At 34.0% G+C, this 14,521-nt stretch overlaps 1 protein-coding gene across 4 annotated transcripts; it reads left to right on the top strand.

The window, feature by feature from the left end:
• The first annotated feature begins 335 nt into the window (after positions 1 to 335).
• Positions 336 to 14,476, top strand: LOC115439995 (target of Myb protein 1). 4 transcript variants are annotated; one of them, XM_030164104.2, is made up of 13 exons: positions 336 to 650; positions 927 to 1,174; positions 5,228 to 5,335; positions 6,506 to 6,601; positions 7,174 to 7,269; positions 7,487 to 7,651; positions 8,043 to 8,194; positions 8,296 to 8,381; positions 9,234 to 9,299; positions 9,799 to 9,901; positions 10,240 to 10,333; positions 10,751 to 10,810; positions 11,129 to 14,476. In XM_030164104.2, exons 1-13 carry the CDS (start codon positions 596 to 598, stop codon positions 11,318 to 11,320), a joined length of 1,521 nt encoding a protein of 506 aa, XP_030019964.1. In that variant the 5' UTR covers positions 336 to 595; the 3' UTR covers positions 11,321 to 14,476. The 4 variants fall into 4 exon arrangements, with proteins under 4 accessions (XP_030019964.1, XP_030019965.1, XP_030019966.1 ...); XM_030164105.2 differs by having other exon boundaries at positions 10,243 to 10,333; XM_030164106.2 differs by lacking the exon at positions 10,751 to 10,810.
• Positions 14,477 to 14,521: the final 45 nt, after the last annotated feature.

A 14,521-nucleotide genomic window follows, 5' to 3' on the forward strand; every position in this document is an offset into this window, starting at 1 on the left:
TCTACAGATCTTGATTTTAAATAACCCGCTATTACACATTCGTTCTGAAATTTCAAGATATGTACCCAAGAGTATATACCTAATAATGTTGCGTAAAAGTTTTATAAAGTATATCAACGTTCAATAAAACTCATAGTAAGATTATTGTCATATTCTTAATAAAATACATATTAAGTTTAAGATATAGACGTAGGTATGTCAATGTTAGTGTTTAATAAGTTAATAAAATTATTTTTGAACGACTTTCCTTTGACATTTGTAGCATATTTTTTTATTGCTACGTAAAAAATGTTACTTGTCGTTGAGGTAAATCGAAAAAAGACATTTTACCGTTGAAAATACAAGTGCTAAAAATAATTAAAGTAACAACTACAATACCTAGTTTAAAAATTTTACTTTATCGTCCATTTACTTAGAATTGATCGATATGCCATAACCGTTTTTATTTATCACAGTATTTGTATAAATTACGCGATGATAAATGCGAAATAAACATTTGCCCGGGTAGTGCGTATAGTAACCGGCAACACCAAAGTTTCAGTGACAAGTGAAATCGGTGAAATCATTTTGATAAATATTCGATAATTTTGCAAAAATGTCCTTTTTTGGGGTAGGGAATCCATTTTCTACGCCGGTGGGTCAAAAAATAGGTGAGTTCGCAGGAAAAACGTTTAATAATCGTGCAACAATTTTATTAAATGTTCCGTGGTTTTGGTACATTTTCCTTTTTGTTGCGCACTAGAAAAAAATATTTTCTCTTTGTTGTAATGTCACGGTCTCGTTCCGTCGGGTAAAATTCCACAAATTTACAAGCATAGTTATTTTCAAGAAATTATGATTGTGAAATACGCAATCGATAGTTGAGCCGGTGTTAATTATTTTGACCCTTATATTGGCTGTGTGTTACGCGGACTACTTGGTTACAGAACAAGCCACAGATGGCTCGTTACCGTCGGAAAACTGGGCACTTAACATGGAAATATGTGACATCATCAATAGCAGCACTGATGGACCAAAAGATGCCATCAAAGCCATCAGGAAACGTCTGACCATGAGCGCAGGAAAGAATTACACTGTTGTTATGTACACTTTGACTGTGTTGGAGACATGTGTCAAGAACTGTGGCAAGTCGTTCCACACCCTGGCTTGCAACAAGGAGTTTATATCGGAACTGGTGAGTGATACCTTTTTCTTTATTACTTCTCATTTGATACTTCGCACCATTACAAGGACCTATGTTTTACTTATGTAGGGAAAATGAAAAAAATTTCATGTTGGTAAAAATTTGTCAAAATATTTATTTGTGGTTCCCCCTTTATTTATTTTTCAGTATTATTCCAAATTTGCATTGAGAAAGTCACAGAATAATGTTATATGTATTATTCAATTTTTCCTAAAAAGATTGTTGTAGAACCTTGTAATAGTGAACCAGTGTTTGTTTACGGCTGAATTGTGCTATCTTTGTTCCCCATAGCCATATACTTTGATGAAACAAGAACATAAGTACATACTTAAATGTTTTTATAGGTAGTTTCAAGACAATAGCCACCAAAATAGATAAAGTTAATACCATTATAATTATTAAACATTTGTTCACATTAATAATCTGTCATGACCACAAATGACTTAGTGTCTAATATATTTATCAGTCATTAAGTCGCAATCAATATGATACAGTAAAGAAATCCTTAGTAGGGGCTAGGTCCAATGTCCTTGTCATACAATTTTGACCAAAAATTAGCTGCATTTTATTTGCTGGAAATATATGTAGCATTTTGCTAATGAATATCTCAAACATTTATTCATTTATTAATGAGCAATGCTTCAGTATGTAATAATATAATTGCTTAAACATGAATAATTTTGTTTTAAAACTATTTATTAGTCATACAAACTTATTCATGCACACAGTTGTGATTTAATATGTAAATCCTAATTTGCAGCAATATTTGAAATAGAAGACAGGTTTTATTAAAAACAATCTTTAACACACAGAGGAAGCTAATGAAAATAATTGATAGCTTTAGAAACACATTCTCCAATTAGAATGGCTAAATATATTACTTCATACTTAGAAAAACTCTCATATTTTATATGACGTGTTTAGTAACTACAAATATTATTTAAATATATTCAAAAATATAATATGGAGGCTCCGTGGTCATCTTGGAATATAATATTATGCAAAGAGGATGCATTATGCATCTCATCTGTATTTATAGGTCAGTATTAAATAACTAGAAAGAAAAAGCAACCAAGTAAAGTATTCATATTCAGAATATGTATAAACTAGCTAATGTATTATATTTTTCGAATTTCCAGATTTATCTATCTATGTAAAAAGCTGGAGAGTTTGTTTGTTTGAATTACTAGTAAATGCAATTTTCCATATATTAAACTATTAGACATTACAATGTCATATGAAATATGGAATTTATAGTTATAAACAATACTTCTGTAGTTCTTCAATGGTCTAATTTTAAAATAAATAATGGCATTGATGTTTTTATAAAATTTGGAATTACTGAGATACTAGCCTATTAGCTTCTATTTGTTAACTTGACTCATTTTGTCATAACACAAGGTTATTTTTGTAAACAGCAAATAAAAATGCTTCTTATTTTAAAAAAGTTGTTGTGATATGGCTAAATTGGCAATAGTTGTTAAATATTTTGTTGTTAAAAAACAACTACCTAGAAAGTTGTATTTTATTGAACAACATATTGTAATTCAAACAGTATTTGTTCTGACTTCATTGGAATTCAACATGACTTACACAAATTCTCCTGAAAGAATGCATTTGGCAGGATAAATATAATGTATCTCTCTCAGCATCCATAAACTTTGCATCACATGGAAAGAATTGTACATTGTCCTACTACCGTATGAAAAAACAAATTAATAACTTCATATATAATATTTCTCACATGCATAAGAATTATGACCTTGCCCTTTCTATATTATCTACATTTCCAGATGTATACAATACATCTTTCTTATTAAAACTATCACCAAAACCAGAGGCAATGTCATTGATCAATATCAATGTATCTACGAGACAATGTTAATAAACTATATCTGTATCAGATAGGAGTCGCGCGGTGTGCTGTTAGGTGTACACAACAATGAAACATAAAACATAATTTACGATAAGCAATAATACTATTATCAGTTGCACTTTATGCCTGTACTTGATTTGTGGACCATGTCATACAAAGTACTCAGCGGTTTGTTTACAAAATATGCAAATTAAGTAGTTCCGTCTAGATATATTATATTTAATTAATGGTTAATGTATTTCATAAAACAATGTATGTATTGGAGATGTAATGTGATTTGATCGGATTTAGGCTAGGGAAATTTTTGTTTTTTGTGGAAAACCTCGCTTTTCAATGCATTATATTATGTACATCACTCCATTTACCATCAGGTGAAGTGGAGTCACTTTGCCTGACACATAAAAAACAGTACCTATTTGTATTATAATATAGTCTTTTTCCTCTTCAAATTACAAAAAAGGAAAATATTTTACAATAAATCTACAATACTTGTATTAGTATTTTTTTACCTGTAAAATATTTTATTACATCAGTATCACAGTTCATATGTGCCACATAAGCATAAATATAGATACCATCAAAATTATTTCAGTACAATCCACTGACAAAAACAACTTTAATGTTATTCTAATAATTATAATATATTCAAATATACATGTAAATTCTATAACGGTTGAATAATTAATTAATATTCAATAATGGGCAAACTAGTTTTCGTTTGACTTGTTTGGAAGATTTTGATATATACTTGGTTATACTGTGGATACAGCATAGACCTTAGTTATACTAATTTGAAATTATCCGCATTGCCATCCGTGACCCACGAGAGAATAACATTTATATGCAAACATTACTGAACGGATTTTGGAAATTCTGTCTCTAAAATAGAAAAGTACATTACCACTGAGTGCTATGGCCTATTTTTGATCCCAGGATGGTTATGGCAGGCAGAGCTGCGAGCAAAAGATAGTTAATGATATTTCACATGTGAAAATAGCTTTTCTTAATACATTCAATTATCCGGATTTTCGATTATACGAAAGCCTTACAAGAATTAGTTCACTTGATCGGGTCTCCACTGTAATACATATTATATTTTAGGAATATACAAATGGACCATTTAAATCAAGATAATTTAAAGCTTTGCATACATTTAATGTTATCCTGTTGTTTTGAATTCAATTTGGCGGAGAAAATGAAAGTTGCGTTTTTCACGTGGCGTATTTCCAATTTAGATTGAATTAAAACTCGAAAAGTTCATCGGAACATGTGGTGTTCTTTGTCCTTAATATTGTGCACCTGCCCGTCCTTGGTGCATTCAGCTATCATAAAAGCATAAAGGAAATTTATAACCAAAATGGTAAACTTTGATGCTTATAAAGACGTATTATGTTATGGTGTTTGTTATACTTTTCTATTGAAATATAGTGACTACTCATATCTGATTAAGGATTGTCGGTCGAAATAATGTAGATTATTATGTCATTCGACGATCATCAAATTTATAATTTGCATGCATGACGGATATCTCAGCCTCACAAGCAAAACTAGACGCTATTGAAAATTTTCAGAATTTGTGTGTAGTCTAGATTCAATCCAGTACAAAATAAATCATCTAAAGTCCTATAATAGAAGTGCTATAGGTACCCTAAATCCGTTATAGTTAAGGGAATGAAATGATGATATGTCCTATGAATGACTAATGTAACTACGCTCGTAGATTATCATAGTAAGCGACCTTGTCACGTAATAAGGTAAATGATACGGAGCTATCGTATTCGTAACGCTACACTGCGACTATTTGATAAATTATTTTTTTAATGATGAGAAAAGTAAGTCGCTCGTCTTGTGGTAATTACACAAATGCTTTAAAAATGCGTGTAGAAACTGCATCAAATATGCGAATTATATGCGGATGCGCTATTATCTACGCTCTTCACCCGAAGACATTATGTTACACTTAATTATAATTATAGTGACTTGCTATGCGGTGGCATCTATACAGACGAACCCTACGCCCGAGAAAGCACATAGTTACGCAATAGGAAACCATTCTACGTATTTAATCAGTAAACAAAATATAAATATTTGCCGAATGAGTTATAAAACCTGTTGTGTTATTTCCTGCATTATAATTCTTGTTATATAAATGTAATGTTGTTTTGCAGGTAAAACTTATCGGGCCTAAGAATGATCCGCCAACAGTGGTGCAAGAGAAAGTGCTAAGTCTTATTCAGTGTTGGGCAGATGCTTTCCAAAATCAACCGGAGTTACAGGTAATGATATGATCATAATTATGTTATTGTGTTTTCGTGTTTAATATTAAAGGAATGTAATGAGGTTAAGGAGTCGAATGAGTCTGATGTTTCAGAAAAAAAAACTTATGTGCGAATGTTTGCACTTCTCGTAAAAATATAAATAAAAGTTGATATTTTTCTTATAATACTTTTAACTAATTAAATCACGTTTAAAGTTGTGTGAGTTTTTTGTGATACGGGTGAAGTAACGGGTTGATAATTCGTGAAAATGATGAAAAGCGTTAGTCATTTCTATTGCTTCTTTGAACAAGGAATTTTCCTAAAGATAAATTCGATCGCGCGAACGAAACCTCGGTCAATAAACCCGCATCACACACGAATAGCTACATTTACTTAAAACTTATACTGCTTCGTTTATTTCTTGCCCGAGTTTTGCAATATCATGCTTATCATGTATGAAAGTTGTGAACCTCATGCTAAAACGTCTCGAACTTTCTCAGATGACTCATTAAATTAATGCCTTGTTATTATAACCAATAAAGTCGTCAAAACGATAAAATTATAATCAATATCAATAAAATAATGGAAGAATATCACTAATCATAGTGCGTCATGTTATTATAATGTACTATTAATTTTCATTAGCGGCTTAACCCGCGTAATTATTTTTTTGCGGATTGTATGTGACGTCTCACAGGAATCCAGTAAAATATACTTGTGTCGTTCTTATGTATATCACCCACTGTCCCTCTACCTTAAAAAAAAACAGTCCTTTCTAATTTGAGAGTCGTGTTAAAATCAAGATGTTTTTGTTGTTAACAAATTTAAACGAAATGTCAAATATTCATATATGTCTACTTTAATATTATTTGTATAGATACCTGTTAAATAAACAGCCTTAACGTTGTGACTTTTGATGATGCTATCTTTCTTATCGCGAAACGAAATGTCTGTATAATTTCATGATTGTTTTTTTAATAAATTGTTACTAATGTTTGTGCCAGGGTATTGACTCCGACTTATGTTTATCAGAATAATCGACCGCCAGACTATGAAGGTCGCATTTCAAACAATAAATTAGGGAAATCTAGCCAAAATAAACCTTATTATTTCCACAACAAAGTTATCGGCATACTTATAGATAATGTAATCACAAGTTTAAGGAGGTTTTTTTTTGTTTCTTTTCAGGGCGTCGTTCAAGTGTACAACGAGTTGCGAACTAAAGGAGTAGAGTTCCCAATGACCGATTTGGACGCAATGGCGCCTATCTTCACGCCACAGAGGGTAAGCAGTAATAGCAATATAATTTTAATTACAGAAAATAAATAGATTTTTTTGAGTGGACGTTATAAACTTAGTTTTAGTTAATAAATAAAATAATCTTGCAGTATTTATTTATAAAATAACATAAAGATCTCATTTAGATAAGTTTATAATGTGTATAAATATTTGGGTATAATTGAATTTTTTAGTTATAAAGCATCTTTATTTTCCGCTTTTTTTAAAATATTCCCTTACTCTTACTTGTCACATAGCTAACACAACATTACGTTCAATATTTCACAAACAGGCAGCTTGAAGAAAAATTAATTATTGTCATCAGTATTGGCAACATCTTTTCGCATTAACATCTCATGTCTCAGGATGGCGAGCGCAGTGGAAAACCAAACAATACTTTGTAATTCAAGGTGCTGGATGGTGTTTCTGATGTTTATGGGCGGTCGTATCGCTTACCATTAGGTGAACGGCAAGCTCGTCTCATCATTCATAGCAATAAAAATTAGAAAAACCTACGCGGTTCATCTGTGCTCACGACTTGTGCCGTTTACTATAATTATTATTCCACATATTCGCAGAGCGTGCCAGACAACGGCGAGCCGATAGTCGGCTCCCCGCAGCGATCTGTGATGCCGCAAACCTCGCCCAGCCGCCCCCCACCGGATCAGATCTCTGTAAGTTGGTAAACAAAGAGAGTTCTAGAATTGTTGAATTTCTTAAAAAATTAATATAGTTGCGATAATTACTATTTAATATTATTAAAATTGAGTTAGTAATTAAATTACATGTTTGTATATTGTCACTTTGAAAAACTTTTAATTTGGTAATCAAACATTAATTTAACATAATTTCTCAAAAGCTCTGAACTTATTGATTCCTTTTCCCGTGCAGTTCACGGGACAGGGCCAGGTGACGCTGTCGGAGAGCCAGACGAACAAGCTGCGCGCCGACCTGGGCGTGGTGGAGGGCAACATGTCCGTCATGAACGACATGCTCAACGAGCTCACCGCGCAGGCGCCGCACGCGCACCACCACGCCGACATCGAGCTGCTCAATGTAAACTACCTGCTCGATATGAATAACTAACTTTTGCCCGCGACTCCGTCTGCGTGTAAAGTGTTTCTGGGATAAAAAAATTCATTGTATATTTTTTTTGGCAAAAAAAAGTCTATGTGTTATTCCAGACTATAATCTACCTCTGTACAAACTATGCATATTCAGTAATGAACATACGAACTTTTGCATTAATAATATTGTTAAAGGTTATAAAAAAACCATATCACGTCTTTATCCTCGAAAGGGAAGGCAAAGGTGCAATCAAGGCACATACTTTTTATTAAGTTATTCCATCCCATGATAGAGAGCGAGCGATATAATTTCACAACATGTGTTATATATTTGTGTAGCTTAGTAATATATTGACTGATGGTGGCGTGGTGTTGCGCAGGAGTTGGCGGAGACGCTGCGTGCGATGCAGTCGCGCGTGGCCGAGCTCATCGCGCGCCTCGCCGGCGACGCGCCGCTCACCGCCGACCTGCTGCTGCACAACGACCGCCTCAACAACCTGCTGCTGCGCCACTCGCGCTTCCTCAACAACAGGCCAGTACCCGCGCACGCGCACGCGCACGCACACACGCACGCACACACGCACGCACACACGCACCAACACAAAACATTCATTAATGTTTATTTGTAAACAGAAATGCCGCGACCGGTGGCGCCACCCCATCCGCCATTCTGGGAGCTGCTATGGGCGTGCCCACCGCTACCGCCGCTAATAATTCCCGTGAGTTCTGATTATAGTTTGATGACATAATGTAATCTATACTATTATATAAAGCTGAAGAGTTTGTTTGTTTGTTTGAACGCGCTAATCTCAGGAACTACCGGTCCAAACAGAAAAAATCTTTTTGCGTTGGATAGCCCTTTGTTCGTGGAGTGCTATAGGCTATATATCATCACGCTATACCCAATAGGAGCGGAGCAGTAATGGCTAATCTCAGGAACTACCGATTCGAACTGAAAAAATCTTTTTTATGTTGAATATTCCTTTGTTTGTGGAGTGCTCAAAGTTATATATTATCACGCTATGACCAATAGGAGCGGAGCAGTAATGGCTAATCTCAGGAACTACCGGTTTGAACTGAAAAAATCTTTTTGTGTTGGATAGCCCTTTGTTCCTGCAGTCCTATAGGCTATATATCATCACGCTATGACCAATAGGAGCGGAGCAGTTATGAAACATGTTGCAAAAACGGGGAAAAATTATTAGTTTTGAGAGCTTCTGTTACGTGCGCTGCGTAAACGGTTAAAGTTATGCAACAATGATGTATGACGGGATTGTTCCTCTTAAAAGTTCTAAAAAATATATTATAAAACAAAGTCCCCCACTACATCTGTCTGTCTGAATGAGTTAAACTCAAAAACTATCCAACGTATTAAGATGAACATAGGCTCCCGGGAAACTACTACTTTTATAATGGAAAATTTTAGCCTGAAAAACTTTATAACGCGGGTGGAGCCGCGGGCAAAAGCTAGTATTACTATAATTTTTCATTCTTTAACCGCATCATAGTCCAGTTGTAAAACTAATATAATATTGAATTTTCATGTAAATTATTAAAAGTTATAATTACAGCTAAGAAGACTGAAGACGACGCCTTGATTGACCTTAGTGATGATGTACCTGATATTGCTAAACTCAGTAAGTCAAATATCATGTTTTTTTGTCATACTCATTGCGAGATAAAAATGTATCAAGGCGACTTTGACCTTATTACTATCGTATAAAGTTCACGCTTACTTGTTCCTGTGTGAAAAAAGACAAACTAATAGTACGTCCGTTAGGTTTATACTTATATTACATAATATCTTTCGGTTAGGGAAAAGTATAATTTGTAGATAAAGTCGAGAGCACACGTTCCTTCCCCACTCCCCCCACTCCCGCTTTAACAATAACATAAAGCAGAGCGTAATTGAGCGAACGGAATATTAGGAATGGAATTGAAGAATTCATTGAAGTTTCGACGTACGGGAATGATCGATCAAGCTAGTCAAGTCAAGTCAAAGACTTAGGACTTTGGTGCTTTACATGTGAGAACTTTTTAGAGTCTCTAGAAGGGGGGGGGGCTGCCCCTACCTGCCCCCCTTGGCAAGGCCTTTGACGGTGTAAGGTATATTAAATACTAGTAATACATTTGCAGCTGTGAAGGACGCGCAAGCCGACAAGTCGCCGAGCAGCTCCAAAGACGAATTCGACATGTTCGCGCAGTCCAGGAATGTTACCTATGAGAATACTAAAACTGGGTCAGTAACTACATTATGTTATTTTTGATGGCAGTATAAAGAGCAATTGCATTAAAGATATTCGTCAATCTTATACAATCTCAGATATGTCTTAAATAACATTCAATAAGGTGCAACCGCAGTATTTATTTCTTCTGGCAACTATATGCAGGCAGATACGATAAAAGTCAGTATATTACACATTAACATTTAAAAAAAGCGTCAACGCAACACACCTTTTTAGGCATGTTACAAAAAAGAATCAATTTTTTACGTCAAGCCCCTTGTCTGATGTCTACATTTTTTCTTTTCCAAAATATTACCTATTTATATAACACAATACCTTTTATATTTTCAAGCAGTGGAAGCAGTTACGCGGATAATCTGGAAGACCAGACCACCTCCAGCCTCGCCTCGGCCGCCAGCCAGCGCGCCACTCAGGGACAGCCATTGGTAACAATTTACAAAATCTATAAAAATAATCGTTTTTACAATTAATCACATCAGTAAGGAAAAAGAATAATTGTAAGCGAATATAATATAATTTGTCTTTATAAACAGTGTGTTAAGATCCCTCGATGCTAAAATATGACACAGACACAAAATATTTTTATAGTCTATTATTTTTTTTCCCTTACTTTAACATGGTAAAGTTTTTGGCTTTTGTAACGATTTATATGTTCAATTAATTTTATCTAATTGTTTTTATGTAATGGGTTATTAGTGATTAATACATTATGCTTTTTGAATTATTTTGATGTGATTGTTAAAATTCCAATGTATATTGTGTTGTTGCTGTTTTATTATGGAGTTTGTTGTATGCGCCCCGTTTTTATTTTTGGCTTATTCCGTTGTGGTTTACTTTAACAGCCGACGGAGATCGATGAAAGGGAAATCGATGAGATTGCCGCGTGGTTAGAACAAGAAAAGGTTTGTTTTGTACTGTATGCACTTATATATCAATTAGTTCATGCAACGTGTGAATGTATTTGTACATAGTGAAGTAATGATCTAAGTTCTTGTTTTTATCACTTAGCACCTAAATGTTTTTAGACAATTTATTATTACTTTGTATGTTTTGTAACTGTCTAATATTATACATTTAATGTTTCACAATATTACAATTAAACTGCCTTCTCCAACCACATATTAGAATAAAATGATGACTTCACTGTTCACACAACCAACATTTTTTTTTCTATTTTAAATTATTAAAATCTTAATATAATAATTGTCGTTTCTATGCAGGCGGCGTCTGAAGCCAACGGTGCCCAGGAAAGCGTCACCAGCAGCGACTTCGACAAGTTCCTCGCCGAGCGCGCCGCCGCAGCCGAAAACCTACCCAATCTCAACGACAATAGGGCTCAAAACACACCCAACCAAACGCCGCGCCATCGACAGATCAAGAAAGAGGACCAGGATCCCATGTTCGCGCTCTGATGTGCTTCACCTGAACATGTATTGCTTTAACGGAACCGGTCGTTTTGAATGGCAACACCACACTAACAACTTTATACTTGACAGCATACAAAAATATATAACTTTGCAAATGAAGTAAAATTCCAGAAATTGTTGACTATATTGGCAAACACCCGTTTCGTTAATTTACCTATAAGGTGTATCGCATAGCTGTAGGACATTTGTTGTTGTTTTCCGCATCGAATTATGTAAGAGTTGCCAGGATTATGTGAATGAAATTTACCAATTTGTTTGGCTGTAGATGGAAAAATGCTTAAAAATATAGCAACTATTATGTATTTAGATCACAATAAAATCCCGAAATCGATAGACGATCTCAATCGTTATCTTTGGATCAATCCACAGAAAAAAAGTGTCAAAAATCAACATGTCATCTGTTAGCATGACCAACTAACTATTATGATTGGTCAATTTTTATTATTATTGGAAATAGCAGTTGAGATCGTTTATGGACTCGGCTGTTAGACGCAATAGTAATATACGGTTTAGTTTCATTCACATTGTAACTCACTGTAACATGCCGATGGGACGCACACGCGTGCGTCAAGTTGCCCGTACGTAACATTGCCGAGGTGCCTGGCTTTTTATAGGTGTTTGATTGAAATATTTTAAGCTGACTAATCAATCTAATTAAGAATTTTCACGTGTATAATCACTCTTCGTCTCGATTTACACCCGTTATGCGTTTAGTGCAATATAGTGCTGCTTTGATGTAAGAGCCGCTTTACGTATTCGTATGCTCTTTCAACCTGACCGCGGACAGTGTCTTGCACTCGAGGGATATCACTGCCAACTAAATGACAACAATAAGATGACTTTAAAATGGCGGACTTTTGATTTTTTTTAATGTTTTATTACCATAATTTCAGGCGATGTTTTGGTGATAATCGCGTTCTGTACCGCAAAACAGTACGTACGCGCATTTTTATATGCTTTTATTATGTTATTAATTTATTAGATTTTGAAAGTTAGAATTTAATTATGATAACAAAACTATTACTACTATTTTTCCATTATATTGCTGTCATGGAGTGGCATTAGTGAAACCTTCAATAAAATTAACAGCTAGCGTACATTATTCTTTAAACGAGCACTACGTGAGTTAGAATCAGTATTTGTCTCACACGATTAGACTGTGATAAATATAAAAACAATTGAACATGTAAATGCATTTCATGTGATTTGACATTTGTTTATCATCAACTTAAAATAATTCAATGTTTCGATGTCGTACCGGCTTCATGAAATGAATAGCAGTTATTGACTATTATTACATTAATGTAAGTTTATATTGATAGATTTTTCTTAATATATGAAATCGTGTAGATATCATGAGACCACGGGAGCGTTTAATGAAACACCTGGCTTGGCTAACTGTATGAGATCGGTTCAATGAATAATCTAGATTAACGTTTATTGGTATTTAGTATTGTATTCCTAGAATAAAAACCTCCGCGTTAACATGTAAGATATTTTATTTGTCCACAATAATGGATATAGTTGATTGTTGATTGAACCGATCTTATATCTGTATTTACGTTATAGAGCATTTCATCCACGAAGACGCGCCCCACTACTTTCCCTAATCGGTAACAGTGCGTGAGCAGGATGACCACACGCACACTGCGATAGTTAGCGCTGGTAATATGGTTAGAACAGTCCCCTTCTCCATAACACCATCGCTCGAAAGATGGTGGAGTACGTCTTCGTGAATTAAATGACTTATAACGTGTTATGTTGCGGGTGCGGATTCTCCACATACGTGATTTCGTATTAAAGTATAGACGTTCCTGTACACATCGTCGATATATAAAGCGAATCTGCATCTGCATGTGTACATTAAAGGTTTTTTGTCCATCAAAGCTGAAAAAATAACTAAAGCGATTACACAAAACACAGCGTATTTGTCTTGCGTGATCATTTTGGTTTGTATTTTCCTATTTGCTTTAATGGACAAGCACCCTTAGTGTTAACGCCGATGAACGGAGTGGTAACAAAGAAACCCAAGTCTATGGCATTTCGATCATAGCCACATGTAAGGTTCAGTCTAAATTGTTAAAGTATTTATCTCTTTACTAACTTCGTTCGTCGTCGATGACTTCAATGAAATATGATCGTAAAATGGTCGTGATTTGTAATAAGTGTGCTTTTTAAAACACATTTGTATTAATACGTTTGACGCGGATATAAATCATAATTATATTGTATTTACGCATAGTCATTAATGCAATTTTTATACATAACTTATTACAATTTATCCGTGTTGTTGTTTGCATGGATTTACTAATGTAACTAATGAAGCGGCAAATTATTATATTCTTAAATTTACTGCTGCGTATATAACATGCCTGCGGCATAGTATTGAATAAATTTATTGTGTATGTATTACAAGTACATATAATTTTTAACTTTGAAAATAAATGGCATTATCAAAATGTTTATTAAAAAAGAGTATGACAATGGATACCATGAAATTAATAAAAAAAATGTTATTTGTACATTTTGTATATTTGTTTTTGAATCAATTGTGTCTAAAATTTTCATTCTTTGAAATAAACATGCCGTACAAATTATTTGCTATCTTTAATTGAGTTTTATGATTAGTTTATTTCATATTGAGCTATGCCACCAAGGCGTTAAAACTCGTAGGCCGAGACTGAAAACTAAAAATTCGCCTACAGCATCGGTTAGTCCTAGCAAATGTCATTTTTTGTTTATATTTACTTTATTAACATGTACATCTACGACGAAACATTGTAAATTGGAGAAACTAACTCTACATTGACATTTTGCCAGTTTGGGACAAGCGTTAATACCTATTTTAGTTGCCACTTTAAAACAAAAAGAATCGTCTGGCATGAAGTTACTAATTGTTATATCTGCGAGATTAATAATAGGTACTAAGTTACCCGTACGTTAACCCACTGCTGTACCAAAGTATTCTATTGGTTGTATTAACATGTGTAGAAAACACTGAGCCATTCCAATTTTGTCTCAATTAAATGTTCTTTTGGTGTTTATGTGATAAAAAAAAGAACAAGCTTAATGTTAATTATTTAAAGAGTTATTTTACGTTGTAATCGTTGTATTTAAGGTAATAAAATAATTATGGAGCGATTTGTTGTTTTATTTGTTTGTACAATAGATAAATCTCATTTATCT

Source organism: Manduca sexta, chromosome 15, assembly GCF_014839805.1.
Source record: "Manduca sexta isolate Smith_Timp_Sample1 chromosome 15, JHU_Msex_v1.0, whole genome shotgun sequence".
In the NCBI taxonomy this organism is placed as follows: domain Eukaryota; kingdom Metazoa; phylum Arthropoda; class Insecta; order Lepidoptera; family Sphingidae; genus Manduca; species Manduca sexta.